At 48.0% G+C, this 26,226-nt stretch overlaps 1 protein-coding gene across 2 annotated transcripts in view; it reads right to left on the bottom strand.

Moving 5' to 3' along the window:
- Window positions 1–412: 412 nt before the first annotated feature.
- Window positions 413–26,226, bottom strand: part of bach2b (BTB and CNC homology 1, basic leucine zipper transcription factor 2b) — a 94,855-nt gene continuing 69,041 nt past the window's right edge. For both annotated transcript variants that reach the window (XM_029677017.1, XM_029677016.2), the window contains exons 2-5: window positions 21,999–22,253; window positions 10,082–11,650; window positions 2,307–2,513; window positions 413–913 (exon numbers count right to left, since the gene is read on the bottom strand). In XM_029677017.1, the coding sequence (XP_029532877.1) occupies window positions 431–913; window positions 2,307–2,513; window positions 10,082–11,650; window positions 21,999–22,241 (2,502 nt within the window). In that variant the 5' untranslated portion in view covers window positions 22,242–22,253 and the 3' untranslated portion in view covers window positions 413–430. The remainder of the gene's footprint in view (window positions 914–2,306; window positions 2,514–10,081; window positions 11,651–21,998; window positions 22,254–26,226) is intronic.

Below are 26,226 nucleotides of genomic sequence, written 5' to 3'. Positions count from 1 at the left end.
AGAGGAGAGACAGGGAGATAGAAACTGTAAGTTGATCGAGAGACAGAGGGAGCTGCTGTTAGGTCCATTGAGGTTTGAATTGAAGATGTGAACTTTGCCCATCCCCGTGAGTAGACTGTAATACATGGATAAAGAACACTGTGGAGATCGCTGCCTGCCCGGTCACGGTGTAGCACCATTGTAAGAGGAGTTTTGTGTGAGAAGTTCCCACTCTGTCATGGTTACAGAGAGGAGAATACCTGGAGAACAGTATTGCTGCTCTTAAGACAACTGTAGTGTCAACCTTTAAAAAGACATACAAACAAAAAATATTTTCAAAGAACACTGGCCAAGGCTGACCATCTCAACAACCCAGAGAAAGGGGTTTGTCAGAAGAAAATCAAAACTAAAAATTAAATAATAAAAACACAGATATTAAAACCACCGTTTACTAAGTACAGTCCTTTCTCGGCTGTTCATCAGTTGTACATTTATCAGTCATTTCCTGGCAGAAGTCTACCGTCACTGTCTGATTGGACTGTTCATTGAACGAGAGCCCCGCCTCCATGTATAACCTCGGCTCCTGGCCTTCCGCCTCGTTGCTGCCCGCCCCCCCGTCAGCCCCATTCCCCATGACCGAGTCAGGCTCGCTCTCTGAGGGCCCGGGGGACTTGAGGAAGCTGGGCTCCGGGGTGGCTGAGCCGGAGTGGGTGGTGAGGTCAATGCTGTTGGAGGCAGCATTGCCGGCAATGTCGATGGTGTTGGTGCCGGGCTTCAGGACCGGGCAGTAGTGGTTCAGGGACTGGACCTGCTCGGGGCTCAGCTGCACGTCCCTGCACACTTCTTGGGACAGACAGGAGAAGTTCTCCCACAGCTCACCCATACACTCCTTCAGCTGGTTCCTCTCTGTCAGCAGCTTGTCCTTCTCGTTCACCTGGTGGACACACAAGGAAATAGTAGGGATGAGGACTAGTGTCATGAGCTGTGGTCTGACCAGGAGCAAAGATACATGCAGTACATACTGTGATACCCTTTGATACTGCAGCTGCACAGTCGACGTTCTACAAATGCTTCACGCTGCCTATAGCAGCAGCGTGACATAGATACGTACTACATGCCAATTCACCTCTTCGTATCAACATAAAAGAGTTCACGTGACCTAGCTTTACTGCTTGTTCACCGAGCTTATATTAAATAATGCATGCTTTGGATGAGGTTTGTGATGGGCGAGCATTCCCAGGATGCTGTGCGCACCTAGGTAACATGGGACCAGGTGGTGGAAAGCGGTTTGAGATGATGAACTTGTTCTCATATCCTAGGATGCTGCTGGGTGACATCAAGGGAAAGGCTGTCAGTCCATTGTGGAGTGTAAAGCACTCGTGTGTGTGTGTGTGTGTGTGTGTGGGTGTGTGTGTGTGTGTGTGTGTGTGGCTGACACACACAACACATCAAAGGGCCCGCAGCTCCACCCCTCATCATGGAACAAAAGCATACTGGCTGCCTGTGAGAGACCACCCACCGCGATGCCATGGAAACGTGGGGGCGAGGAGGTAGGAAGAGAGACATACAGCCAGCACTCTACTGCGGATGCTCGACTCTTACTATTCTTCCCCCTACACACATTGCTGTACTTTGACAGCTTGGCAGCTAGAGGGCAGTCGGCCAGCGTGAAAGTGCTGACACGGTGTTGAGGTAATTAATATCGCTCTATCCCAAGGTAATGCTTGTTGCGCTGTCAACATGTGATTTAAAAAATAGATATATTTAACTCGGCAAGCCAGTTAAGAACAAGTTCTTATTTTACAATGACGGCCTACCCCCGGCCAAATGCTACCCTAACGACGCTGGGCCAATTGTGCGCCGCCCTATGGGACACCCGATCACGGCCAGTTGTGAGACAGCCCGGGATTTAACCAGGGTCTGTAGTGATGCCTCTAGCACTGAGATGCAGTGCCTTAGACCGCTGCGCCACTCGGGAGCCAACAGTTATCATTAGTCCAGTGAGAGATCGGTACTATATAGACACTACATGGTTCTACTACTTTACTTATGCCAGTAGGTCCACACACTATGTGCTGTAGTACTGTATGCGCCAGAGGAGGCTGGTGGAAGGAGCTGTAGGAGGACGGGCTCGTTGTAATAGCTGGAATGCAATGGAATGAACGGAACGGTATCCAACACATCAAACGTATAGAAACCCCATGTTAGACTCCGTTCATTTCATTCCGGCCATCCCAATGAGCCCGTCCTCCTATAGCTCCTCCCACCAGCCTCCTCTGGTGTGCACAGTGTATCTGTGAGAGAGACATGGCTGGAGACACACTCACCAATTTTCTGATCTCACACTCCAGGTTCATGATACAGTCAAGCTTCCTCTTGCGACAGCGCTGCGCCGCGATGCGGTTCTTACTCCGCCGCCGGACGTCATGGATGAACTCCAGCTGCTCTGAGGTCAGTTTGTGCATTTTGACCATCATTTGGAAGTCGTTCCGTGGAAGATTTGTGATCTGATCGACAGGGAAAGGAAGCTTTACCTGCAAATCAAGAAATAAAGAAGGGCTTTTCACATCTGACGTGGTACAGCGTTCACTTTTGAATGGAATATGGAAGGAACGTGAATGTGAACGAACATGTAACAGTTTGATGAACCCTTGCTGATTCGACTTTATGTGCGTGTCAAAAACGGTCAGCCACATTTTTTTTACCACAAGATGGTGCCAGAGTGCCGTCAGGACCTGGATTAGAGGATGTGATTTACATACACATGTAAAGCCTGCATCTCTATCTCTATCTCTCTCTCTCTGTCTCTCTCTCTCTCTCTCTCTCTCTCTCTCTCTCAACCTGAAATATTGAACATCGTGTAACCTATTCTCGGGCAGAGGGGGACAACGTGATCCAAGAAAGGAGTGTCTCTCCATCTGTCCCTGCGAGCTTGGAGAGGTGCCAGCGTGACAGATCGAGGAGGGACAGGCAGGGACTTGTCACCCCCATCCATAATGGTGTCAGGTGATATCTGTAGGGCATGATATGTAACATCTACACTAGGGGTAGGCAACTAGATTCAGCCGTGGGACGTTTTTTTTTTTGTCGGAGCTGAATGGTCGGAGGAACGGGACATAATTATAATCATTTCCACACTGCAAATTGACCCCAACTATAAGCCCCCAAAAATAGATTGTATTTGAAAATCACAATCATTTCATACGTTGAATAACATTGAGAGACGATCACATAGGTCTCTTTTTCTATTCATGGGAACACTTGGAAATGAATTTTTTTTCCTGAATTTAACACATTTGTTGCTGAATTCCTGGTGATTTTTACCGTCTTTTTTTTGGACACTACAAACGTTAGGGGGGGGGAGAGGCAAACAAATATAATCTTGCAGGCCAGATCTATACTATCAACCTGCAATAGTCCACGGGGACTGCAGAACAAAAGAACCACGCAGAGCCCATACTTTCTCTGACACCTTCAGTCACATAGTGCAACACTAATCCGGAGAAAAATCATTGGCAATAAGATACAGATAATTGCAAATTATCGCAATACATTATTTCCATGGATTTGCTGCCAATTTCCACCAGGGTGTGATTTTTCCTCCCCGCAAAGCATCAATAGATCGCCTGATTCTTTCTGTTCCCTTTAGGTGCTGACAAAACTTCTGATACCGACATACCCCAGCGGTACCTCACAGCACCAGGGAGCCATAGCAGAGTAGCTTGGGGGGGGAGAAAGAAACAGGATGGCAGAGAGAGAGAGAGGCGAGGGGGAATAACAAAGAGCCAGAGGAAGACAGCCAGAGAGCTTTTGCCAAGATGAGATGAGCTGCTGCTCTCTTCCGCTCTGCTCTCTCTCTCCCCCCCCCGCGGCTGCCTCTCTGGAGCACGTCAAGAACAAAGTCAAACGGCGAGGAGGGATAGGTGGGAGGGAGGGAGGGGGGAGGAGAAACGTCTCCCGTTCTCTCTGTACCTGGCCGCTGAACCAGGGCCAGATGGAGAATCCAAAAGCCCCTCGCAAACTGAGCCCCACTAAAACAGAAGACTGGAGGACAATGGACTGGGCTGGAGCCTGCTTACACTCCCTCAAGCTACTACACACACACACACACACACGCACGCACACACCACAGTGAGCCGAGATATACGGCATCACCTGGGGTAAGTGCTGCACTTCAAGGGACAAAGCAAGGTGCCTATTCACGAGCACATCGAAATCACTCTCCATTGAAAAGCAAATCTAGATGTCAATTTATCCCAGAGAGACCGGCTTGAATTTCCTCATTAGAAGCCCTCAGTCCTCCGAGCCGTTGAGCCTATTTCTCATCTGGCCGCTGCATGCAGACACATGAATAAATAATGGGGGGAGATTTCAAGGCCACACTAGGCCCTGCAGGCTCCCTCCCACTACCAGCCAGGGTATGACAGTAGCTACAGAGAGAATGAAGGCAGAAAGAGAGGGAGGGCAATGGAACACATCCATATCCTGCCTGCTCTATGTGATCTGAAAACAAACAGAAGATGACTCTGCCGGTGATGATGGCCCCATTGAGCACCATCTAATAACCACTAGTTATAGTCTATGGAGTGACCAGACAGATGCACCGATGGGGGGGCTCTCTCCCTGAGACAGGCTAGGGGAGGGAGGAGATGTTCAGCTACCTCTCCACAGCGAGCGACCTTGTAATGTTCTTCTCTTTTTTCCTCCCGGCAGTGGCGTTCGGCGTTCGGAAGGGGTTCTGAAGGGGTACCTAGGATATATTTAGTGGCTCCACCAGGAGAATCAGTCCAGCAGCAGCTCTGACGGCAGTCATAAATTCAAACCCAATGTGTTCTGGATTCTCACTAACTTTCTTTTTCCCCCTTCCGTCTTTCCTTCCTCTCCTCTTTCCCCTCTATTCCCCCCAGACTCACTCTTTCTCTGGGTCACTATGCTGCAAATAGGTCCAGAGTGAAAAGCAGGGCTTATCTGCTACCCGGGGCGGCACTGTGTGTGCAGTGCCTCTATACCCTACTTCCCTCTCCCCTCAGAAACACAGAGAGAGGCTGGGCATCTGGCTGCCTGCAGGTCCAGACTTGGGCCAAGCCTTAGGAGTCAGATGGTGGGGCGGCCCGACGATGACGGCTAACGCCTGGGGTCAGTGGGTTCTGTACTGCCAGTCCTCATCTGTAGGGTTGGTGACCCACGTTGAACCCTGGGAGGCAGTTTAACACTGCAGCGCACTGTGCAAGAGAGAGGCATGCAAAGCCACCTACTACTGTGTTCCTTCCGAGCTATTGACACAGGCCTTGAGGCAATATAAATACAGATGTGGGATCTTAATTTCATCACTCTTTTGTTGCTGAGAATTTTCCTGCACAGCAGGTAATGCTAATTTGTAGTGTATTCAAGATTTAAAAAGGCTTCTAAAGTTTGTAATTTCCAGGTTAAAATGTCAGACTTGATTTCCCCTAACAGTTTTTTTTATCAACCCCTACAAAAAATGTCCATTCATTTTAATGTACATAATAATCCACATTTCCTGTTGCCGCAGGAATATTTTCCTGCTATAGAAAACCTACTCAAATTAAGATCCTACGTCTGTACTTCCAATTTTCAGAGCAATTTTGTCTGAAAAGTGAAGCCATTGACTTAAATGGCCACGCACTGTGACTTGTTTTTCAGGTCTAACCGTCTCCCACTAGTTCTATAGTGCTGCTATCGTGACTGTGGCTCTGCATCAAAAACAGACCTTTATCTGGTGAGTACGATAAAACATGAACGTGAACACTAGCGTCCTTCTATGCTGATTATATACTACGTGCTCCCAGTTACACAGTGATATATCACTTGTTGGTTTATAATGTGATTACAGAGCATTATGCATCCTATGAAGATCTGGGAGAAGATCATGTTGTTACAGAACTCCGTTTAGTATCGTATTGCTTTTTCTACCGTAAACAAACGCTGTTGCCGGAAAACCCCTATGGGAGATGAGTTAGAGAGGCTCTGTGGTGAAGAGATGGGCTGTGTGTCTGTGGGTACTGTTACTGCAGGATGCCAGGTCCCAGGGGATGGAAGGCGAAGTGGCAGCACCCCAGCTGGCTTTAAAGCTGACACAGAGCCTGTTCTCAGCTGCCAGCCCCAGCATCCGACCGTTCCCCAATGGGTACAACAACAGCCTGACTCTGTCTGCACACAAGACAAATAACGAAACCTACAACAACAACAAAAAAATTGAAATGTCTGCACCAAATCAGTATAATGTGGTTTAAACTGTATGCCCCAAATGATTGAGACCACAGATGCATCATAACAAGGGTGGAGCAAGATTTTTTATATTTTTTACTGTAGACTATAATAGAAATAACAGAAGTGATATTTAGGTTTGTGCACTTCCTGTGTCACATGTTCATTCAGGGGTTAACGTTTGGTGGTGGGCGAGATCGGAAACATTGTGCTGCTAATATATCAACTCTACTTCCCTATCACTCCCACCTCACTCTCAGATCAATATGTGCAGCATACTGTGACCAGACAGTTAGACTGAGCTTAACGCCTACACAGGGAGAGAGAGAGAGAGAGAGAGAGAGAGAGAGAGAGAGAGAGAGAAAGAAAGAAAGAGAGAAAGAGAGAAAAAGGTCTCAGCTCTTTAAATCTCCTTTATCACTGTGAATTCCATCTCCTTTATCACTGTGAATTCAATCTCTTTTATCACTGTGAATTCCATCTCCTTTATCACTGTGAATTCCATCTCTTTTATCACTGTGAATTCCATCTCCTTTATCACTGTGAATTCCATCTCCTTTATCACTGTGAATTCCATCTATTTTATTACTGTGAATTCCATCTCCTTTATCACTGTGAATTCCATCTCCTTTATCACTGTGAATTCCATCTCTGCTTCCTCCTCTGTGGGTGGATAGTGCAAAAACATTGGCTGGTGGTGTACTGGGTTCCGTATTCACAAAGCGTGCTGATCTCGGATCAGCTCCTCCCTGTCCACATAATCGTATTCATTATGAACTGAAAAGGCAAAACTGATCAAAGATCAGCACTCACTCCTCTGAGACTCTTTATGAATCCGGGCCATGGTCCATGTTTCAGAGGGGCCTCTCCTGACCCTATTGGCTGATTCACTATGTATGATGTCGTCCAGCTGGGAAGCAGTAGAAATACAGTTAAGGTATAAAAAAGTGTCAATTAAAAAGTTACCCCAGTGTGGTGTAGTGTCTGCTATGTGGGAGGGTGTTGCTAATGTGGCTACCAGATGTGGGCTCGTATGCAACACCCTCTAACCTCAGTACTGGGAGCAGCCAGGAGACCTCAGACTACCTTGAATGACTATTGCCTCCCTCTGCCAGACTAGCCTCCAGTTTAACAACTTCCTTCCCTGTCAGAATTCATTGTTCCCAGCGCCGGGGCTGCAGCTATTTCCAACAGCAGCAGCGTTGGGCGCTTGCCTGACTAGCTCTCCCTGAGTGGGGCCCGGTCTGCCTGTCATTTGCTCTGCAAATACACAGAGGGAGAGGCATGGCAGAGGCCTCCCTGGACGCTAGCTGTGTTTGTTTGTACAGCCGACTCACTTGGGGGAATAAGGAAAAGGGGGCCCCAGGAAGCATGAGGTAGCAGTTTTGTTGCCAGATAAAGCTGGAGGAGAAAGCACGGCGGGATTTGGCCCCACACTGAGGCTTCTTATGTAAATGCTCTCCTACGCCTCCATCCATAACAACATGTAATAAACCAAACAGCACTACTGCGAGAGGTTCTCTCACACCACAGCAGCATCTGAGACCAGGCAGAGTCTGCCAACCTCATTCATAATCCATCTTATCAGCAGCAGGCAGATATAACTCCATGCGGGTCAATAGCGGTCTGACCAGGGGAGAGCGACTGCCCCCTCTCATTGAAGCCACGGAAGTTCAAGGCCGACCGCAGCACTGCAGGCATTGTTAGCAGAAAACAGGATTCCCCCCTTTTAGTGAATGGAAGAATGGAAATCTTCATGGTCAATCATTGTGTAAAAAAAATACAAATACAAATGAAGACAATCACGGTACCAATAATTGCTTCTATAATACACCAGATGTTTGTCCTTGAACCAATCGTTTTTTAATTGCACAAAGAAGAAATTACAAGGATAATTTAGTTGCTAATGGCAGCCTGCAGTACCCCGGGCGGCCTTTAACTTGAGTTACTCAAAGAGAGGGGGCAGCACTGAGCTAGCCTGCAACGTCACTTCCTGGAGTAGCTCAAACAGCGCATGTTATGTCTCCATGAGCCGCCATCTTAACTGACTTAATTTGGCTTCTATTGAGTCTTCACATAGGAATGAATGGTGTCACGTGATCAGTGACTTTGTCCATTCATATATACAGTCATTGGATCTGACAGTGGATATTGTGCTCTGCTAATCGACTGCCTACAATAGAGTGTAGTGTGTGTTCCATACACTCTTTGACTCATACAAGATAACAAAGGGAACTGGAAATGTCTGAAGAGTCATTTTGGGGCTGCTTTTCTCTTCCTCGACAGCTCTAACGCTGTAAATTACAATTGTCTATAGTAGAGCACTCAACAGTCCTTCAAACGGCCAATAAATCACTGGGTGTGGGTGCCACTGAGGTAATAATTACACATTACTGCTAGGGCTGTTAATCTCTCTGTTTGTGCACAGAAGAAGTGACTGACTGGATTCTTTCCACAGTCCCTGTCATGTGGCTCCAACACCGGCAAAACAGGGACGAGGCTCCGTGAATCCGATCGCCATGGCAACGCACCAGTTTCTCCCTCTCTCGGCTCCCTGCGCACTTCAAGGTCTCAGGCTGAGAAGCGGCGAGCCTTTATCTTCCAGGCAAAGAGAAAACACGTCTGCCTACAACAAAAGCAAATGCTACGGATGCAATAGTTTCAAGATGAAATTAAAGAGGCATCAGAGGCATTCTGTATGAAGAAAAAAAAGGATCATTTTACATTTCCTTTTGATGGAACAAAACCGCTTTCATCCTGATTATAATTGTCCACTTGACTAGGCTGTATTCTATTTATCCTTAGTGATCTCACAGTAAACAACAACAACAACAACATCAACAACAACACCAGAGCTGTTCTGCAGTCAGCCTGGAGGACATCGGTTGTCTGGCCAGATGGATTAGGGGATGATTAAGGGATTGGCCATCCATCCTTGTCAGCAGCATGCCAGGCGCTGCAGGATGCAGTCTCATCATGACACAATGCGGAGCAGGCCCCCCACCCTCCACCAAACCACGTGCACAATACAGCTACATCCTGTTTCATTACGCTGTTGTTGTCCGATCGCTATCGCAAACATACCGTATATGCTTTAAAGCTGTGCGTAACACAACATAGCCTACCTTGCGTCTGTCACATACATTATAAGCTATATTTGTTTATAACACAACAAAGGCTACCTTCGCCTTCAAGTAGTGCAGGTGTATTGGTGACACAGCATACATGTATACAGTGTGCATGCCCAAGCGAGGTGGCTCGACAATTAGCAGATGCAGATTGTGTGGAATTGGATTAGAGATGTCAGGTTTGTGGAGGGATAATATCAGCTATTTAGCCCGCGACAGCTAAGGGGGACAGAGATAAAGTCACAGGAGAACCCCTTCAGACCCCGGGCCTTAGAGAGAACCCGGACTCCTCCCCAGCTCCGGCCGTCTACATCTCAGTCTATTAGCCCTTCTACACACACCAGCGCTTCCCTGTCCATAGGATCAACCAATCACAGCCCTCGACACGACCACCGCATCCTCGGGTGTGTGTGTGTGTGGGCTCAGACTGTTCGAGCGAGCGCGTTCGGTTTGGACCCTCGCTCCTATTCAGACTCATTACACAGATCTCAAACAGTGCGTAGAGCCGATTAACATTATCAAGGCGCATCTGTGCCCCTGTTCTGTTCACGGTGGTGTTGCTGTAAATCTGTTATTGAAAGAATAATACTCCCGCTTCAATTACATGATGATCTAATGACTGTGAATGCAGACCCAGAGAGCAAGGTCACTGTGAGATGATGATTTGTCTCCAAGGTGGGACTGGGTGTATGAGCCATTGTGTACAACATGAGAGAAGGCAGTGTGATAGTGTTAAATTTACTCACCTCTGGCCCCTGCTCGACTCGGCACGACTCGCTGTCACCCTCGGAGAATGATCCCGACTCGTCGCTGGAGTTGGTGCCGTACGACTGCTCGCACTTGATCTTGGGGCGTACCTGGTTGAAGAGGGCATCTCCCCCTATCACGCCCTGGTCCTGCTGGTCGGTGGAGAGGCGGAGAGCCACGTTGGAGCACGGCGAGGAGGAGAACTCAAACTGGGGCAGGCTGCAGGGTGAGCCGCCGCTCCCGTCCTCCGCGTAGGAGTAGGAGGAGCAGGAGCTGGAGGTCCTCGTGCGGGTCTCGGAGGGCGGCGAGCGCGTGCACACCTTGATTGGTACTGGGCAGCTGGTGTTGGGCCGCGGGTGGCAGAGGAGCGGCGGGGGCTCTGTGGTGGTGGAAGCGAGGGTGGGGGCGCTGCTGGGAGAGTAGGTCTGTGAGGTGGGGAGGGACTGGCTGGCACCAGCCCACAGACTCTTTGGCGTGTGCTCTGAGAGCTCCATCTCCAAAGAGTTCCCACCGGGGTAGGAATGCGCCGGGGTGCCCAGACGGTCGCAGGCCCCCGAGGAGGAAAAGATGACACTGCGGCGGTCCAGCTCCACTTCCTGCTTGCAAACGCCGTCGCAGGAGGCGGACTTCAGCGACGACAGCATCGGAGGGAAGCCGTCCACTACCTTTGGGGATGTAACAGACAGGCCCAGCTCCACTGCAGTGAAAGGCCTGAAATCTCCCTGAGTGGTTTCTTTGTCTTCGGGGCAGACGCTGGCGAGTCTGTTGGCGAATAGCTGTTGTGACACGTTGGGCAGACCTGACAGGTCCGTTCCTTTCTTGAAGAAGGCGCGGATGCAGGTGGGGGACTTGCTCCTCTTGACGGAAGAGGGGGATACCACTGGGACACTGTCCAATTCCATGGCTGTCACGTCGTCCTTGTCATGGCCATCCTGCTCGTCCCCTGACAAGCACAGCGAGATGGCCTCTTCCTCTGCCCGAGGCTCCACTTTGATTTGAGCCACCGGCGGCCTACTCTGGTCCCGGACTGCCCCGTCGCTGATGCCACCGCTGGTCTCCTTAAATAATAATGTGCTTGGAAAACCTGAGGTACTGGTGTGTGAGGAGGTGTCGTTATTGTGCTTGTTGCAGGCCCACTGGTACTTCCTGTATTTGGGGCAGCGAGGGAGGTCCGATGCTCCGTGCCTGTCGAAGTCCAGCCGTCCGTCTGCGAAGTCGCTGGGCACCGCCATGGCTAACGGGTCCGCGTCTGGTGCTTGCCGCAAGGAGGCCAAGCATTCAGCGCGCCGCCGGGCCCGGGGGGAGGCAACCTTTGTTGTCGTCTCAGACTGCATGCTCTCGTCCTCAGCCTCGTGGTTCCCCTCGGCCGGCGCCACCTTGTGGCACAGCAGCAGGCCGTCCTCCTCGCTGCGGAGCTGGGCCTCCAGGAAGCGAAAGCACGAGTCCTCCAGGTTGTGCATGCGCAGGAATTCGGCACAGCGGATGACCTCCTGGATGTTTTCTCTGCTGAGTAACAGCTTAGCAGTGTAGGCAAACTGCAACAATGGGGCGAATCCCCTGGCAGTGACCTGCAAAAAAACAGGGAAATTGCCAGCATTACCATCAGCACTGCCATTGTTCTGAGCCCTTGGAGTGTGGTGAGACAACCCGACAGCTCTAATGACCATAAACAAACACTTTAAAGTACCAGTTAATCTTTTATCGGGTCAGCACCGAACTTTCTATACAGCCTGGCAAATTTTTAAAAACCCAGTGGTGCTGGGCTAGCTGGCTGGCTGTGTCCAACTCCCATTTTATGTTGTGTCCAACTCCCCATTTTCACTACAATAACCCTTGTGGCATACTGACATTCCACTGGCCCACCACAGTCTGTCTGCCCTGCCGCCCGGCGGTAGCCTATCAGTCCCCTGCAGCCCCTCTGAGGTGAAGTGCCTCTAAAACCTAACGATTATGCAAGACAGTGGCTAATCTTCACTGCAGCCATACGGAGTAAACTAGGATGAGAGAGGGAATCCTTCCATTTAGACTTAATGCTGGATAATTAGGTAAACTCCTGAGACTGCAGAAGCTTGGCCGCCCTCTACTACTGTTGTTGTTGAAGACAGAGAGACAGGAGGACAGAGCCAGGCTAGCTAGCTGTTTAATGCCATTCTGTTTGGTGTCTGTAGAGAGAAACCAGTGTTAAGCTCAATTTGAGAGACACATCCCTTGCGCAGGCAACAGTAGCACACAGTGCTGTTTAACTACAGTTTCTGATGGCGAACGCACCTCTGTTCGGGTCTGGCTCGAGGAATGCCACGTGAAACTACACAAGGCAAGGTGTCCTCACAAACACAACTACGAGGGTTTCACTTTGAATCGGGGAGCGGCATTGTTCAGCGAAGCACTTTTCTTTGTCAGAGCGATGTCAAGTTCCCGGTAACACTTAACGGGCTCTCTCAATGTGTTTTTAATGACCAGGGAGAAAAGGCCCAGTGTTTACTGATTATTTTTGCTTTCCATTGTTGGTAGGAACAACACAAGATGAATTCCCTAGGTGTAATGGTATTCTCTCTCTCTCTGAGAGAGAAGACTGCCCGCTGCCAACTGTCAGCAGTAGAGGCTGCAGGCAAACCGGCACTCCAATGCTCTGTGCCACGCACCCTTCTAGTAAAACCGGATATTCCCTCCTCAGAAATGAAGCTCACAAACCACAGAAATGTGCTTTTGGAAAAACAACTGGGCAGTGTATATAAGGAAATACAAACATAGAGGGGGATTTTTTTTTAAAAGCCTGAGGTCATTCAATCATTCCTAGCAGAAGGAATTAAATCACTGAGATGTGTGTTGATTGTGTTGGAGGGATTATTCTAAATGGGTTTAAAATACACCAGATTGGGCCTCCCCAGTGGCTTAAGGCACTGCTAGCTGTGCCACTAGAGATTCTGGGTTCGAGTCCAGGCTCTGTTGCGGTCGGGAGACCCATGGAGCAGTGCATAATTGGCCCAGCGTTGTCCGGGTTAGGAAAGGGTTTGGCCTGATCAAACAATAACACGAGATACACTCACCTACGTATTTATTTGGACAGTGACACTAAAACGTTTAATTTGGCTCTATATTCCAACCTTTGGATTTGAGATCAAATTCGTTATATGAAACGACAGTGCAGCATGTCAACTTTTATTTGAGGGTATTTCATACATATCTGTTTTCACAGTTTAGAAATGAATGCACCGTATGTATTTAACCCCGCCCATTAGAAGATGTCACAAGTATTACCGCATGGTACGGTATTTGCACCGCCCGCAACAGCAGGGATCTCCAGAGGGTAGTGTAGTCATTCCAACGCATCACTGGGGACACACTGCCTGCCCACCAGGACATCTACAGCACCCTGTGTCACAGGAAGGCCAAGACCATAATCAAGAAACTTAGCCACCCGAGCCATGGCCTGTTCACCCTGCTACCATCTAGAAAGTGGAGACCGTACAGGTGCATCAAAGCTGGGACCGAGAGACTTGAAAAACAGCTTCTATCTCTAAGCCATCAGACTAATAAAAAAATCACCACCTGCCGGCCTCTGACCAGTACCCTGCCCTGAACCTTAGACACTGTCACTAGCCGGCTACCACCCGGTACTCTACCCTGCCCTTTAAACACTGTCACTAGCCGGCTACCACCCGGTACTCTACCCTGCCCTTTAAACACTGTCACTAGCCGGCTACCACCCGGTACTCTACCCTGCCCTTTAAACACTGTCACTAGCCGGCTACCACCCGGTACTCTACCCTGCCCTTTAAACACTGTCACTAGCCGGCTACCACCCGGTACTCTACCCTGCCCTTTAAACACTGTCACTAGCCGGCTACCACCCGGTACTCTACCCTGCCCTTTAAACACTGTCACTAGCCGGCTACCACCCGGTACTCTACCCTGCCCTTTAAACACTGTCACTAGCCGGCTACCACCCGGTACTCTACCCTGCCCTTTAAACACTGTCACTAGCCGGCTACCACCCGGTACTCTACCCTGCCCTTTAAACACTGTCACTAGCCGGCTACCACCCGGTACTCTACCCTGCCCTTTAAACACTGTCACTAGCCGGCTACCACCCGGTACTCTACCCTGCCCTTTAAACACTGTCACTAGCCGGCTACCACCCGGTACTCTACCCTGCCCTTTAAACACTGTCACTAGCCGGCTACCACCCGGTACTCTACCCTGCCCTTTAAACACTGTCACTAGCCGGCTACCACCCGGTACTCTACCCTGCCCTTTAAACACTGTCACTAGCCGGCTACCACCCGGTACTCTACCCTGCCCTTTAAACACTGGTCACTTTAGGAGCTAGTAACATTAGCATTTCGCTGCACCCGCTATAACATCTGCTAAACTTTGTACGTGACCAACAAACTTTTATTTGATTTGATTTAGCCTAAAGCATGTTTAGCATGATAGTTATGCCTCTGTAACTTTTTCACTCATCATTATTCTCGATTAAATTCACGATTATCCGTAATTTTACACGGGTGGGTGTAACCCTGAATGCTGATTGGTTCAAACTTATCCCACAAGTTACCACCGGCTAAATCTATGACGTTAAAATTCCTATTTACTCTGTTCCATTTGACTGCGCAATCCACTGACTCATCAGCCCAGCAGGGCAATTTATAAACTTGAACTCCATTCTAAAAAAGCATCTAGACGTTATCTCACATATCTTTTAAACTAACATTATGTTTTCAACACCAGAGATTTGTATAAACCTTGCTGCCAGTCTCTACGTCATTTGCAACATTGTTTCAATATTCAAATTTGATCTCCAGCTGTTGCATAGTAATGAAGGTGTCGGGAGTCTGGATGAGACATTCAACCAGGCGGCTTTTCTCAGATAATTGAAATCATGAATCAGCATAATTTTTATAGATATATACAAAGAAATATCAATAGAAAACAGGTAAAACTAAACGAAGTGCAAATAGTTTGCAGTCTTTCCAGCTTCAGTGTTTGAAGTGATTGTGTTAGCTGTGTTGTTGGCTAGCTCCTCTGAACAACAGTGTCCTGACGAGGGAGCACATGTTCTATCTATGCCAGGTGAAATCACACCTCATTAGCTCATTGTTATATGTATCCAAATAAATATCACTAGAAAACAGCTTAAACAAATGCAAATGCTACTGTTGTTATTCTGGATGCACTGTTTGATGTGACCTTAAATTAGCCATAGTTGGCTAGCTAGCAAGCAAGGGATAAGAACGTTGCTAGCCAGTATGGCAATGGAACATTTAGAACGAACGACTGGGTTGCATCCATAGATACAGAATAAAAGGACTTAACGACTGGGTCGCGTCTCTGGCAACCGAACCGATAGAACGAACATCCAGCCAGCTTGGGTAGCAACCCTAGATTTGTGTCAGGACTATTTCTTGTGGAAGGACGAAATTGTATGAATAAATACATAATAATAAAGTTTTGAATATATGTAAATCATAATTTGAATAAATTGGTAACCTGTCGTGTGATAATGCCGTCGAAGCCGGTGTTTGGAGGAGATATTGGCACGGTTTGACTGCCGTCGACTTTGTCTCGGACCTAACAACACCCGTGGCGATATATCCCCCAAACACCGGCTTGTCGGCCATTATCGCTTCATCATGGTAGCATCCACGTTGATGTAGAAGTGTTCAGAAACATATTCTATTCCTATTTACAATAAAAGTGACTCCAAAAATTATACAATACATTATTTATCATTCCTTTCTATTGGGCACAAAATAATCCGAAACACATCCAAAACAAACTGCAAATGCATCCAAGGTTGCTTGATGTAGTTGTTGCATGATGTTGATGTTGCATGCTAGGAATATGGGACCAAATACAAAACGTTTGACTGGAATTTGTCCAAATACACCTTCAAATGGGGGGACTAGATACCTAAAAGTGCAAAAATTTCTCAACGGTAAAACAGACATGTATGGAAAATACCCTCAAATATAAGGTGACATTCTGTACTGTCACCTCATATAAAATATTTAATCTCGAATCCAAAATGTAGAGAGCCAAATGAAATGTTTTAGCTTTACAGTCCAAATAAACACGTAGGGGAGAATATCCTGATGTTACACACTATGTGTACGGTGCACAGTGGAAGGAAAGAGGCTTTGACTGGACTCGCCACTACTGATGAGCACAGCACCTCTACTATACCACTGCGGTACCACTCTGCCACATCAGTGTGCGCAAACACGCGTGCACACAACACAGGAACACAGACACCTCCCTGCAGACAGATGGAAAGAGAGAGAGAGAGAGAGAGAGAGAGAGAGAGAGAGAGAGAGAGAGCGCCTCCTCGCCACGCACTGTCCACCCCTCCCTTCCTTTGACACACCTACAAACAGGGCAGATACAACCAGCCGTCTTTAAACGTGAAAGTGGTTTGGGCTTAAATGAGGCTGGTCGGCTGGGCTTGGCTGGCCCGCCGCATCAGGGCTGCTGACAAACAAACACGGAGCTGCTGCTGGGCTGGGGGGGGGGAGTGCTGAGCGTCGCCGGGATCTATTTTCAGCTTGTATCAGCAGCTGCTGCCTGCGGGAGCACCTCTTTATGTGTGTCCTGCACCATACGTGATTACTCCAGTGATGAAACCAGCACAGTAGCCCAACGAAGGCAAGCGTGAGGGATCCGGAGGGGGAGAAAGAGAGAAAAAGAAGAGAGGGAGAGAGGGAAAGAAAGAAACAGAGAGGGAGAGAGGGAAAGAAAGAGAGAGGGAGAGAGGGAAAGAGAGAGAGGGAAAGAAAGAAAGAGAGGGAGAGAGGGAAAGAAAGAGAGAGAGAGGGAGAGAGAGAGGGAAAGAAAGAAAGAAAGAGAGAGGGAGAGAGGGAAAGAAAGAAAGAAAGAAAGAAAGAAAGAAAGAGAGAGGGAGACAGGGAAAAAAAGAAAGAGAGAGGGAGACAGGGAAAGAAAGAAAGAAAGAGAGAGAGGGAGAGAGGGAAAGCTACACTATAATAAATTAAAGGACGAACAAAAAGCAAAGGATATAGGATATAAAGAGCATTTCCTGGTCATTAGTGGATCGACATTGACATATGAAGCGTTTCAGGCCGTTAGCAGCACTTATTGCATGAGTTAAGACAAAGGGACAAATTAATCAAGGTGACAGATCTGGGCCATTATGCTAATGTGGGCTTGTGGACTGGGTGGATCTGGCCCTACTCTGTGTCTGGGGACTGGGGGGAGCGATACCATTACAGAGTAGGAAGTTATAGCAAGAGTGCATCACAGAACCCTGACAATTCCCATGCCATTTTTGGGAAGTCCTTTTCAAATATCCTTTCATAAACAGGCAGTGTGGAATACTATCCTGCCCCTCTCTCTTTTTCTTTCTTTGTCTTTCTTTCTCTTTATTTCTCGCTCTCACACACCCTCTTCCTCCAGTCTATCTCTCTCTCTGTTCTTACATCAGCCTTTCACCCCTCTCTGAAGTTGAGATGGTTAATTTATGCAAATGCACTCCAGTGAATTCCTGCATGTCATGCATCCTAATGAGGACATTGCATGGAATGACAATGGAGTACTTCCCCGGCCGCCGCCGCCGAGCCCGAAGATAAATACTCCCATCTCCACTGGAGAGTCTACCCGCTAGATGCTTTAATATCAGCTCTGCCGAGTAACCTCAACGACGATGAGTCACAGCACAGCGCTAATGGAGGGAGATACTGCATGGAGGGTTGGCTGTCAATGCGATTTACCGTCGTAGGATGGGGATGGGAGAGAGTGGAGGAGGGAGCACAGGGATAATGAACTGCTGCAGTAGAGCCAAGCCCATTGGTCAGTCTGTCCGGAATCCATTTAGGCTACTATGCCAATAACAGGAGGGAAATACAAAGTCATAAAAAGTCAATTTGACGGCTAATGTGAATGAATGCATAGTGTCTCATCAGTGATGAAAAGGAAAGGAACAACATGTTTTCCCACACTGGGACACACTGCAACGTCTAGCCACAGCTTAGCCGTAACCATAGAGTTTTATTTGACCTTTATTTAACTCGGCAAGTCAGTTAAGAGCAAATTCTTACTTTCAATGACGGCCTAGGAACACTGGGTTAACTGCCTTGTTCAGGGGCCGAACGGCAGATGTTTACCTTGTCAGCTCGGGGGATTCAATCTAGCAACCTTTCAGTTACTAGTCCAACGCTCTAACCACTAGGCTACCTGCCGCCCCAGTAAACCTCCCTTGACAGTGTGGATTAAATCAAACACTGCACTGCTTAATCATCTTGTAGTTTACTGTCCATGGTGAGACGATGGGGAGGACATGACCCTGCAGCTTTGCTAGGAGTACGCTCAGCTCTGACTTTACACACTGTCCCTGTCTTTACTCTTCAGGATGCTGCACTCTATCCTGCTTTGTTTCTATACAAACGGGCTAACTGCAGAACATTACTGCCGTCCCCCGTTTGAGACACCCAGCGTCTGAGATGAGACATTGAAAACACAGCGCAGCCCGTGGTTAATTGTCTGGGATCTCGTGGGTTAAATCCAGCCATTATAAAACACACAGGGATCACTCTGCAGGCTCTCACCGGGTGTCCCGGACTGACTGACTGGCTGGCTGGTTGACTGACTGGCTGGCTAGTAGGCTGGGAGGGAAACATAAGCTGCTCAAGGTGCTTCTCAGAGGAGCCTGCTCAAATGGCAGACAAAGAGCCTGTATCCTTACTGTCAGCTGAGCGCTGAGCCCTTGTGCTGGCGGAGAGGAGACCCCCTGCCACGACCAGGGGGGCTTGGCATTAGCACCAGCAGTTACACCAGGGGGTATCGCTAGCGTACTCGTTCCTCTCTCTTCCTTTTCTCACTCCCCTCTCCTCCTCCCTTCTCCCACCCCTCCCCCACTGTCAGTATGGGGAAGACTGAGTTAGAGATACGCGCCCGGCTCCCGCCATCTGTCTAATAAGCTGTAAATGTGTGATAGTCTCCTGCTTAGGCTCCCTGTTTGTGCAAAGCCATGCTGTTGCTGCTCTGCTTCCACCTCACCCTGAGTCCCTCAGATTAGTTAGCTGGGCTTCTGCAGGTGCCGACCCAATCAAGTGTCTGTGGAGGGGGGGGGGGGGGGGGATGTCACTCACCAACCCTAAACCTCTCAAGGCACATTACATTTCCCTGTCTCATCAGCCACTCATCCGCCATTCCCTCCCAACCCACTTCACCAGGGCTCAAAATTATACTTAGTACGGACTGACAAATCACTGCAATCGAAGCAGTGTGGCTGGGGTTGTATTTTTTTGTTTTGCTGAAGAGGGAGTTAACAAAATACGCACCAATGGGCCTGAGTCATGACTGAGGGAACTGACAAACAGGAGGCGGTTGGAGGTTTCCACCAACTGCCCCTCTGTTGAATCACAAGGGAAGGTACTGTACGTCCTTAATGTCACACTATGCCCTACATAGTCCACTGCTTTTTGAACCAGACCCCTATTGGCCCTGGTGGAAAGCAGTGGACTATATACAGTATAAGGTACCCCTCCCGATGCATGCTGAGTAAACCAGAGGCCAGAGACGGCTACCGGTCCAGCAAGGGGCCGCCCTCCTCCCTCCTCCATCAGTCTGGATCTGCAATCAATCTTCTCCCGTCTATTCACCCTGGTCGGAGCTGCTTTCCCATACTGTGGTGAAATGGGAATGTGCAAAGGACGCATGGCGCAAGTCAGTCGGCTTGCCTGTGTATGAATGAATATTTGAATTGAATTGATTTCATTATCAAATCTTGCGCCGCATCCCGTGCAATTATTCACTGTATTAGAATCCTAATGCAAATTCACTAATAATAATCAAATCACCCCTACAGCGGTATTGTTCACAAATATACTTCATCGGTCGCTGTATATTTACTATGAGGATATATTTTCGATAAGGAAACCAAGGGGACGTGCTGACAAGTAGGTCAAACTGACACCCTCCCAGCCGGGCTCCAGTGAGGTGGTGCAAGCCGGGGATCCAGTCAGACATTACACTTACGCCCAGTTTCATCATGTAGGAGAGCAGCTCTGAATTGATCGACGCGGACTCGCTCCTTAGCCGCACTGCTGCCCGCAGTAGCGTGATGACCACTCTTCTCCAGCTGGGGGGGGGCGGGGGGGGGGCACGACGACGACGACGGACGGACGACTCTCTGAAATGCCTCTCCTTCATTCGATCTCATATTACATCATACTGGTCCGTCTATGAATAGCCCTTTGTTCTGGCCCTGTTCTGTGATGTGGAGGAATGCTCTAATGTGACCCTGTGAGTGTAGCCTTCTATCATCCAATGCAAACCAAGTGTCCTCTGTTTGTTTGCTCTTGCTTGGCTAAGGACTTAAAGGAGACAAGACTTGATTGTTCTACTTTCGTGATCTGATCACGAACAAAGACCTTGACGAACGGGCCCCGTCTCTCTCTCTCTCTCTCTGAAACAGCTATGACATTAAATCGATGATGAGGTCACTAACCGGTTGCAGCACCGGCGACTTCGGACTGACAAGGTCATCTGGGAGGAGCGAGGAGTGATACAGTTTAGGGGAGGAGAGGATAGTGTCATAGCCCCCGCAATGGTCTTTGTTTCACATTTCATCTGCAGTGTGTTTCTCTCTCTCTCTCTCTCTCTCTGCGCCTGCCTGCCTGCCTGCCTGCGGTGATCATCAAGGCCTCCTCGGTTAGTTGCCCTTTGTTGCACATAGGTGGCAGCCTTCGGTAGTGCTGGGGAACACAGCCCCTCTCGATCTCTCTGACTGGAGCCAGACCCACCAGTATCAAGGAGGCCTAGTGAGCTAAAGGTTGGTCGGTGCTGCATTGTTGCCGACACAAATCGGTGGGGCGAGAGTGGCCATAAGGCAAATGTGTCAGCGCCTGTAAGTCACGGACCATAAAGACGCGGGTGACAGAGGACCTTAAAACTTGATTGGTGACATCAATGAAATGTCCTTCCCTACATGTTGGGACAGTGGCCCGTCTAGACAGGACAGTGTGAGAGAAATATTGGATGAGCCCGAAATGGCACCCTGTTCCCTACATAGTGCACTACTTTCAACCAGGGCCCATGGACATTAAAGACACAGGCTCTTTCAGAAACATGTCACTTTCCACACACGCTCACACCTGAAATACACAGCTGCTCATGCATTATGCATAACGCAGAAAGTGTGAATGAAAGGGATTCTGCTTCGGCGTGTGTCGGGGGGGGGGGGAATAACTGATAGTAACTCACTCAACACATGATGCTCATTGTACGTGAGGCAGGAACGGATTGATCTTTCAGGAGAGATCTCCGCAGCAGAAGCCATTTGACAGGCGTTCATGTTATAAACCTGTGGTGTGTGCCCCAGTTCCGCGCACCACATGTTTGTACGGCATGTGACGTGTAAGTGTGTTAAATAAATACATCTGTGGAGAACTTGAATCACTCCATGACACATCTATGAGTGAATGACTGGAGGCTGGAAGGACAGGGGTGCTGGGAAGAGGAAGCCGAGTGTTGGCTGTGTGAGGGAGAGGACTCTACCTGCGACAGAGAGCTGAGGAGCTGAAGAGAGCAGTGAGCTGAGGGAAAGGTGATAATTGCTAATCATGTCTCTACATTATCTACTAGCACCGTCGCTAGCACACCTCCCTATCTCACTCTCTCGCCTTCAGCTACTAGACCTCACAGATTCAATTAAAACACGTATGTTAACTTGTTTCCTGCCTGGCTGACACCATTCATCTCGATACCATTCCCCTTGACACCGTTCACGGCAAAGTGAGTTTCAGTATTGGAATGAGAAGTTATCAAGTGACTGGTGATAAAAATGGGCCGACGATAAAAGAACCTGATTGGAGGGAATATCTAACTGTGTGTTTGACCAGGTGTGGAAACGAAGAGGTTCTTCTGAACGCACAGGGTTTTTATACAGTAGATACGTACCTCTCCAGGTAGGCTGAGGAACAAGCCATTCTCGGCCTGTCGAACCAGAGCCTGCGAGAAGTACTCTGAGCAGGCGGCCAGCACGGCCCTGTGGCCGCGGAACTCCTTGCCCTCCACCAGGACAGTCACATCGCACAGGATATCCTGCTTGCGCTGGTCGTTCAGGCACAGGAGGATATTGGTACAATGAACCGTCGACTCATACACGTACATGGGGGCTTCAGGCTTCTCATCCACGGACATTCCGCTCACGCCCTGGAAATAGAAGCACAACAGGGGGGGGTCAGCTTTCAGCATAATGCGGCGGGCCCTGTCGGTGAGTGTGCGCATACTGCAGGGCTGACATCAGTGGCCCTCTCCTTGCACAGCCTCATCCCACCCCACCAGCCCCAAACACAGTCAACCCCATGATTCAACACTTGCACCATGACGAGATTAAACCGCCTCCGCCTAGCTCAGCATTCAGCTCTACCCTCTCACTTCCCCCTTCCCTGGTCTAGCATCAACACACGCACGCACGCACACACACACACACACACACACACACACACACACACACACACACACACACACACACACACACACACACACACACACACACACACACACATACACACACACACACACACACACACACACTCGAGTCACAGGCACTTAACACATTCCCACTCATATACACCCGTGCATGCAAACACACAAGCAATAATACAATCCTCCCCCGTCCACACACACATAACTCCACGTAGACTCCTGTAGACAACCCCACACACAACCCAATCCTGACCATACTCCCAAGCAAACACACGCACGCCACAGCGCAAACAGAAAAACGGCTTGCATACCTCACTGCACACAGACACTGACATAGCACAACAGAAGGCTTAGTCTCAAGGGTGTCGTCCTTTCACACAGGCAGTAAGAAGAAAAGGCCACATGCTGGTAATCTATCCAGGTTGGGAGGGATCGCGACGATGAGTGGCACTCGAACACACTCGGCACAGAGTAACACGAGTCTCGACAGGGAGAGGAGCGAACACCCGCTACACAAACACAACTCCAGCCTCCTCACCACCTCTGTGTAAACTGTGTGAGGGAATGCAGTTGTTCCTGTTGCTTTAAGCCACCAGAAAGCTGAGATTTGGCAGGGAAGAAATGCATATGGTCAAGCTATTCAAATGCTATCAGTTGTCCACATACACAGTGCGGTGAGAATCTGCAAAAGGGGATCTTTTTTGCACTCAAACAACGGCACGTTTGGACGAACGTTCCGTCTCGAGTGATTATGAAATAGGAAATGACCGAAGAACAATGTAAATGATCAACTGAAACCATTTGAAATCACTATAGAAACCAAGCGATGAACACAGATAGTGCCTGCCAGGCTGTTTTCCATCACATAATGACTCTTCACTTCCGCAGCACTGGCCACTAACGTAAAGCTAAAACATGACTAAATCAGAACTACTGCGTGACTATATAGTTCTTTCAAAACACATCATCATCCTAAGAAGTCCTGCACTGGGAACCGGCTGCGCATTTGCGTGAAGTCAGTGCCAGCCTAACGTTCCCCTCTGCTCACCCCCTGGTGATTGATAAGCATGAAACTATCTTCCCGCAGAGAAGTCATATCACTCTTTCAACCCCTGAGTTTGCTTACCCGACAACCCCTACTTCATTCCTGGTTGTTCACGTGGAAGACAGACCACTTTGTGTACATGTAGCGATCAGTCACATTAAATTGAGTCCCTTGTGACCGGCCAGACCGTGCATTCCTTAACCTTCTGACACCGTGCCACATTTGAAAGAGTCTTGGCTCTCACTCAGTCAGGCAAATATAATATCGGTAACACGACTCCAAGACACCGCCTCGCCATAGGGGACGACGACATTACTGGTGAGAATGGAGACTTCTCCCCTGGCAAATGGAAATGTCTCTGTTGAAAATGGGAATCCTGCCTCGCAAATGGACGTGGACCCGGGTGTGCTGTGGACACTCTGGATCTCAGACGGAGGAAAAAGTTACTCTGCTGCACCGCAAGGGTAGTGAAATGCCACGCATGTCCAGGTTCTTCTACAGTCCACACCATGTAGTCATCAACTACCTGAGGGGATAGAGTACTGGCTGTTACCTCTCCAGGTATAAAAACAAACTGTTACTACACCAGACATCATTCCAGGCAAGGATATCATATGTTTTCCATGCGGGGATCCCCTGTCCAGACATTTACAGTGGTTGTCTGAGTGGCCAGCCCTAATTATTGTTTCTTTTTTTTTCTCCTTTTTTTCCACCAAACATTTCTCAGTTGGCTTGGCAGGATGATGACCTGTCTTCCAAGAATAATGTCTCCAGATGTGGTTGCAAGGTTCATAACAACTCAAACATGCTATTTCCAACCCTGGAATGGGCATTCGCCTTGCTTCCATTTCAGACTGTCTGTTTCACAGTGGGGAAAGGAAAATACAAGGGATATATACACACACACACACACACACACGCACCACAAAATAGCTGGCTATGGTCACGTTCTGATTCGAATTGCTGAGGGATGCAAAAGCTCTTTTTCTTTTTTCAAGTTTTTTTTTTTTCAACTGTAGCTCTTTTCGCTAACCGACGCAGCTAACCGACGCAGCTAACCGACGCAGCTAACCGACGCAGCTAACCGGCTTTGTAACTAACACTCCTGCACAGATCAAAAAGCGTGGCGGTGAGTTTCCCGACACCCGTCAACAGAGCTGACTCCAGGGGCTTTACCACAACTCCTTCTCCCGAAGCACTAACACAGATCTGAGTGGCACTGATTAACACTAATGAGGCTGGAGAGGAGTCAGTTCTCGGCTCTACACTTCACACATCACGGTTGAAACGTTACATATTCTGTACATGCAGTGGGGTCTGGAATGATTGACGTCCTTAATAAAGACGAGCAATAATATAATAATTCTGAGTGAGAAAGTTACAGAGGGTCAAAGATCAAACCTCTAAGACATTCTAACCTCCCATGTTATTGGTAATGGTGAGAGGTCGGCACGTCTTGGGGGAATGATCTTTGACCCCGATTAATTCATGATTGCCATAATCATGGTAGCATCCACATGAATGTAAGTGTTCAGAAACATCTTCTTTTCTGATTTACAATAACTCCAAAACGACACAATACATCATTTATTCTTCAGTTCCTATTGGGCAAAACATAATCCGAAACACCGCCAAAACAAACTACAAATGCATCCAACAAGTCACAACCTTGATGTAGTCATTGTGTGCTAGGAATATGGGACCAAATACTAAAATGTTGACTAGTTTATTTATATGAATCTTTAGGTGTTAATCATTTTAACCTCTACCTTTATGAGAAAAAAAACATGTAAAAAATAACCTCTTTCCTCTGAGCAATTGTACTAGTATAAAATAATAGATCATTTTTTTGCATACAATAAAGCTCAGTATTTGAATTATGTATTTTATTATTGCTAATCTTTAACAAGGGTGTCAATAATTTTGAACTACAATGTATATACACGCATACACATACACACATACACATACACAATGTACGTACGCACGCATGTATGTACACAAGCACGCACACACACCTGCACACAGCCTATTTGAATTCAATGCAATGTGCTACTACAGAACAGTATGTATTACTACAGTACAGTATGTATTACTACAATACAATATATGTTACTACAGTACAATATGTGTTACTACAGTATAGTATGTGCTACTACAGTACAGTATGTACTACTGCAGTATAGTATGTGCTACTACAGTATAGTATGTTCTACTACAATACAATATGTGCTACTACAGTAGAGTATGTGCTACTACAGTACAGTATGTGCTACTACAGTATAGTATGTGCTACTACAATACAGTATGTACTACTACAGTATAGTATGTGCTAATACAATACAGTATGTGCTACTACAGTATAGTATGTGCTACTACAATACAGTATGTGGTACTACAGTATAGTATGTGCTACTACAATACAGTATGTGCTACTACAGTATAGTACATGCTACTACAGTATAGTATGTGCTACTACAGTACAGTATGTGCTACTACAATCCAGTATGTGCTACTAAAGTATAGTATATGCTACTACAGTATAGTATGTGCTGCTACAGAACAGTATGTGCTACTACAGTATAGTATGTTCTACTACAGTATAGTATGTGCTACTATAATACAGTATGTGCTACTACAGTATAGAATGTG

The sequence above is a fragment of the Oncorhynchus nerka genome, linkage group LG13 (genome assembly GCF_034236695.1).
Source record: "Oncorhynchus nerka isolate Pitt River linkage group LG13, Oner_Uvic_2.0, whole genome shotgun sequence".
NCBI classification, from domain to species: domain Eukaryota; kingdom Metazoa; phylum Chordata; class Actinopteri; order Salmoniformes; family Salmonidae; genus Oncorhynchus; species Oncorhynchus nerka.
Note: the sequence above shows the minus strand (reverse complement) of the source record. Positions and strands in the feature narration are given on the sequence as shown.